The following is a 5,192-nucleotide window of genomic DNA, read 5'->3' as shown; positions in this document are numbered from 1 at the left end:
TGAACAGGCTGCATGTGGGGCACAAGGCTCATTCATAGTTCAGCATATTAAACCGAGATACAACTGTCTGAATGTAGCCAATAGTTAGATTTAAAAAGTAGGCATCACTCAAATAAGGTCATATCATTAGCGTATCTAAAGTTAGTTAAGAAGGAACAGGGAAAAATGCACATAAGTTGTTTGCTGAATGGCTACAGTGAAATGGTCAATAGTTTCGAGAAGTAATGGAAATAAATATTCCGCCTGCTCATGTCTGGTTGGTGAATGTTTGGGATATTATACATAATACAATGAAATTATACTATATAATCACATTTAGAGATGGCTCAGTTAGCTATTCAATTGAACAGAATTGAATTGCTTTTAAGACCATGGTTCTCGACTGGCTCCTGAAAATAACTCTGCAGAAAATGTAGTTGTTGACCAAAGAATTCAGAAACTGTTTTATTGTGGTGTTTTTTGTTTAGTTTCTAGATTTCTTCTCCTCCTCACCTGAAAACCACCATGATGATCCTGCCATCAAGTCTTTCAATGCCAGTACAGAAACTGAAGTACTCATGTAGGCTCAGCAGCAACCTTTCCACATAATCCCTTGGGTAAGTTGGTACTTTCAGGTATGGCTTTTTGTCTGCAGCCAGCTGGCCTTACCTACTTAAGAACTACATCTCTGCATATCCTTATGAAGACAGCACCCTGCCACAGTTATGGAGTTGCATGTGGATGAAAGAGGCTGACTAAAATTGTGCATGTTGTAGGTTAAGGGCTTTAATTATAATACTGCTTATACTATGCTATGTCACAGGATTGCTGTGACACACACTTGTAATGGGAAGATCGGGATCCTAAGGGCTGCAGTAACATCCTCTGCTGTTCATGTAGGAACACATTTGATCATTTGAATCTATGGTCCTAAGAGAAACCAAGAGATATGCATGCATTGCGAGATTTCTCTAAACTTGGTTATGAAATGTGGATTCACAACAATTTAATTTAGCTGTTAGTATTTGTTGCATTTATACCACACTTTTCCCCCTCTTGCAAGGAACCAAAGGCTGTTTACATGGCCCTCCTCCTCTCCATTTTTATCCTCACAACGTAACCATAAAAACTGACAAAAGAAATTTATTAGCCCAAGAGAAACAGCGAAAGTCAGCCAGGACAGTGAGCAGGTAGGTGAGCTAAACTTACTATCTCCCGGGCCCTGCCATAGACTGCTTTTTTGGCTTCTGATGATGATTGGCTTTCTGCTGTGAAGGAAACCACCACATCAACATCATCATTGGCTTTCTGCTGTGAGGGAAACCACCACCATTGATAGCAGATCTGAAGAAAAGAAGAAGAAAGCTCCCCCAGCCTCATTGCCCATTTGAGTCAGCTGTGTCTGCCTCCTGGGATTGCTTTTATCTACCAGGACCAGATGTAGGGTGGCGGTGCTCTGGTGCTGGAGACATCAAAGGGAGTTGCTCCTTCTAATATTGGCTCAATTGGCTTTTTGGGGTTGATTTTCTTTCTCTTAAAATCTGATCATGTTCCTGGGAGAGAGGATATGGGGCCACATGGGGGTACTGAGAGCCCCCCAATTAGTGGGGCTATGGGTAAAGGGAGATATGGTGTTGGGAGGTTAGGGGAACATGGCCAAGTTAGGGGAACATGGCCCAGGCAGTTAATGGTTGTAATGTGTTTATTTATTTACAATATTTATATACCATTCCACATCCAGAAGATGTCGGAGTGGTGAACAACAGAAAGAATAAAAATATAATATTAAAATTACTAATTTTAAAAGAGAACAGAGTTCTGATAAAACCCAAGTTCTGGTATAACCATGGCTGGTCCCTCAAGGAAAGCTTCCTGAAACATTTTCAAGAGGTGCCAGAAGCAGCATAATGTTGGCATCTGCCTCACTTCCAGAGGCAGGGAGCTCTATAGGAAGGGGGCCACCACACTGAAGTCTCTTCTGCTGGTGGACTCCAGTGAGGCCATAGGTCCATGTGGAAGCACCAGGAACATGCCCTCAGATGACCTCAGTGACCAGGCAGTTTGGTAAAGGAGAAGACACTGTCTCTGGTATCCTGGTCCCAAGTTGTACTAGATCCTTAAACCTGGCCTGGTAGTGAATAGGCAGCCAGTGCAGTTCCCTCAGCAAAGGAGTTGCATGGTGGAATGGGGCAGCTCCTGACAACAGACGAGCTGCTGCACTCTGCACTAGCTCCAGCTTCCAGAGTAGTGTTCTGACCTTACCCCCACCTGCAGGTTTTCTGGTTGCCCTATCAGCCTGCCCTGATGGTGTCTGGGTGCTGCTCTTAAATGTCAGATTGGTTCAAAATAAGACCTCCATCATTCATGACTTAATAGTGGATGTGGTGGCTGATTTGGCATGTACAGTATAACCAAGATCTGGATGAGTACACAGGGAAGGGTTAGTCTCTCCTAACTATGCCCACTAGGGTACTTGGTTCAGCATCATACATGCCTGTGTGTTGTTGGAAGTGTTTATAAACAGATACAGATTTAAGAATTTGCACACTCATTTTGTTTATCAGAGTACAATTGTATTTCGAGTTTACTCAAATAATTTTTTGTTCTGGATTTTATCAGATGCTGCCTTGGAGCTGTAGCTTTTTTTCTCATTGCAAAATTCAACCATCCATTCAAGGTAAGAGAAATTTTCAGGCACATGCAATAGATTTTTCTTTTCCTATATTAACTTGCATATTTTAAGAAAATGTAGCAACTCCTACATAAAACCAACAGAAATACTTCTAAGTTTTTTAGATAATAGGAATGTTTCCATTAAATGCCAAGATATTGTGAATTTGACTGTTCATGTTTTATGGCTATAGAACAAAAGAAGGAGAAAGCCAAGCAATTTAAAAAATAAAATAAAAAATGTGCAGTCCTATGCACATTTACAAAGGAGTAAGCCCCATTGAACACAGTAGGATTTACTTCTGTGTAAACATGGGTAGGATTGAACTCATAGTATAGGTTTTCTGTTACCATTGTTAATTCAGTGGTCTAATCTGAGTATGAATTTGTACCTCTGCCACTCAGTGGGTTAGAGGGTAAGGCACAATCAATGTAAAAGACCACAGATTCAAGATTCTAATTGATTTTACTCAGTGAAGGTTGGTGGCTCCAACATGCATGGGGCTAGATTTTTCTATGTAGCATTTGCTTTCTTTTCTTTCAGATGGCTTCCAAGATACTCAAAAAGATGTTTTTTTCCTCAGTGGTGTTGGTCTCTGCTGGTTTTTGTTTGTTTATCAAGTGGACTACTGATGGAATGTGCATATTCTGCGAGCCAAAAAGAGAAGTTTCCTTTAAGAGAGACAATAAAACCTTTTTGGCGCTGCCTAATATAGATTGCAGTAGGACTCCCCCATTCTTGGTTGTTCTTGTGACATCATCTCTCGCACAATCAAAAGCCCGGATGGCTATCCGTGAGACATGGGGCAAGGAAAGAGTAATAGCCAACAAACACGTCGTGACTTATTTTCTCTTGGGAACTGCTTTGAATCATAACAACCAGGTTGCTGTTACTGCTGAGAGCCAGAAATATGGAGATATTATCCAGAAGGATTTTATAGATACCTATTACAACTTAACATTAAAGACCATGATGGGCCTCGAATGGATTCACAAATTCTGTCCACAGTCCAGCTTTGTGATGAAAACGGATTCTGATGTGTTCGTTAATACCTACTATCTGACTGAACTCCTTCTAAAGAAAAACAGGAACACCAGATTCTTCACTGGTTTTTTAAAACTGAAGGAGCGTCCAATTCGGAAAATATACAGTAAGTGGTATGTGAGTAAAGCAGAATATCCAGGAAACACGTATCCTCCTTTTTGTTCAGGGACTGGTTATGTTTTCTCAACAGATGTCGCTAGTCAGGTGTATAACATTTCTGAAAATGTGCCCTTTGTTAAACTGGAGGATGTTTTCATAGGCCTGTGTCTTGCTGAGCTCAACATCAAATTGGAAGAACTCCATTCAAAGCAAACATTCTTCCCAGAAGGGCTCAAATTTTCTCCTTGCCGCTATAAGAAAATTGTGACTAGCCATTTTGTCAAACCTCATGAATTGCTGCTCTACTGGAGCGCAGTAGAGAGGGTCATGGATGAAAAATGCCCTGGTAGCAGATAGCCTTCTAAAACAATCTAGGCTGCTGCAGACGAACGCCGAACCTGCTTTAGTCCATCCCACTACAGCGCACAAGCATTGGACCCAGAACTGCCTGATAGATTAATCCTCAGTGCTTACAGTTCAAAGAGGTGTACAGTATAAGCAGTAATGGAGTTTCAGAGACTCCCCTCTGAAAGAAGCTCCCCCTGATATTGCTCTGATCTGGCCAGCTCTGCTCCTCTTCCAGTTCCTGTTCCTGATCTGTCAGTTCCTCCTGCAAATTTCTCCGCGTTTCCTTCGGTCTCAGCTGATGAACTGTCTACAGTACTGCGCTCTTCGAAGCCTTCCACTTGTTCTCATGATCTGATTCCTTCTCACATCTTTATAAATCTTATTCCCACTATCCTCCCTTCCTTGCTTCATATTATTAATTTTTCTCTGTCCTCTGGTTCATTTCCTTCTGCTTTTAAACATGCTACAGTCTCTCCCATTCTCAAGAAACCTACTCTTGATAGGCTATCTCTGTCTAACTACCGACCTGTCTCTTTGTTGCCTTTTGTTTCAAAGATCCTGGCGCGTGCAGCCCACTCTCGTTGTCTTGACTTTCTTTCTAGTAACTCTGCTCTGGATCCTTTTCAATCTGGATTCTGTCCTTTGCATTCCACTGAAACAGCCCTTACTAAGATCACCAATGATCTCCTTACTGCCAAGTCTAAAGGCCTTTATTCCGTTCTTATTCTCCTTGATCTAACTGCAGCCTTTGACACGGTTGATCATGATCTTCTCTTAGATTCCCTTCATGACCTTGGACTTTGTGGCTCTGTCTATAACTGGTTTGCCTCCTATCTAGTGGGTCACTCTTTCAGCGTGTTGGCTAATGGCAGCTCGTCTTCCTCCTTTCCCCTTTCAGTAGGGGTTCCGCAAGGCTCGGTGCTTGGCCCGCTGTTGTTTTCTTTATACATGTTGCCCTTGGGTAATCTTATTCAATCTCATGGCCTCCAATATCATCTGTATGCCGATGATACACAATTATATCTCTCATCTCCGGAACATTCTCCTGATG

General features: G+C 41.9%; 1 protein-coding gene across 1 annotated transcript; it reads left to right on the top strand.

The window, feature by feature from the left end:
* Positions 1-3,193: 3,193 nt before the first annotated feature.
* LOC134399501 (beta-1,3-galactosyltransferase 5-like) lies at positions 3,194-4,222 on the top strand. The gene has a single exon (XM_063127562.1). The coding sequence runs from the start codon at positions 3,194-3,196 to the stop codon at positions 4,148-4,150; it is 957 nt and encodes a 318-aa protein (XP_062983632.1). The 3' UTR covers positions 4,151-4,222.
* The last annotated feature ends 970 nt before the right edge of the window (positions 4,223-5,192 follow it).

The sequence above is a fragment of the Elgaria multicarinata genome, chromosome 5 (genome assembly GCF_023053635.1).
Source record: "Elgaria multicarinata webbii isolate HBS135686 ecotype San Diego chromosome 5, rElgMul1.1.pri, whole genome shotgun sequence".
Taxonomy (NCBI): Eukaryota; Metazoa; Chordata; class Lepidosauria; order Squamata; family Anguidae; genus Elgaria; species Elgaria multicarinata.
This window is presented reverse-complemented; position numbering and strand designations above follow the sequence as displayed.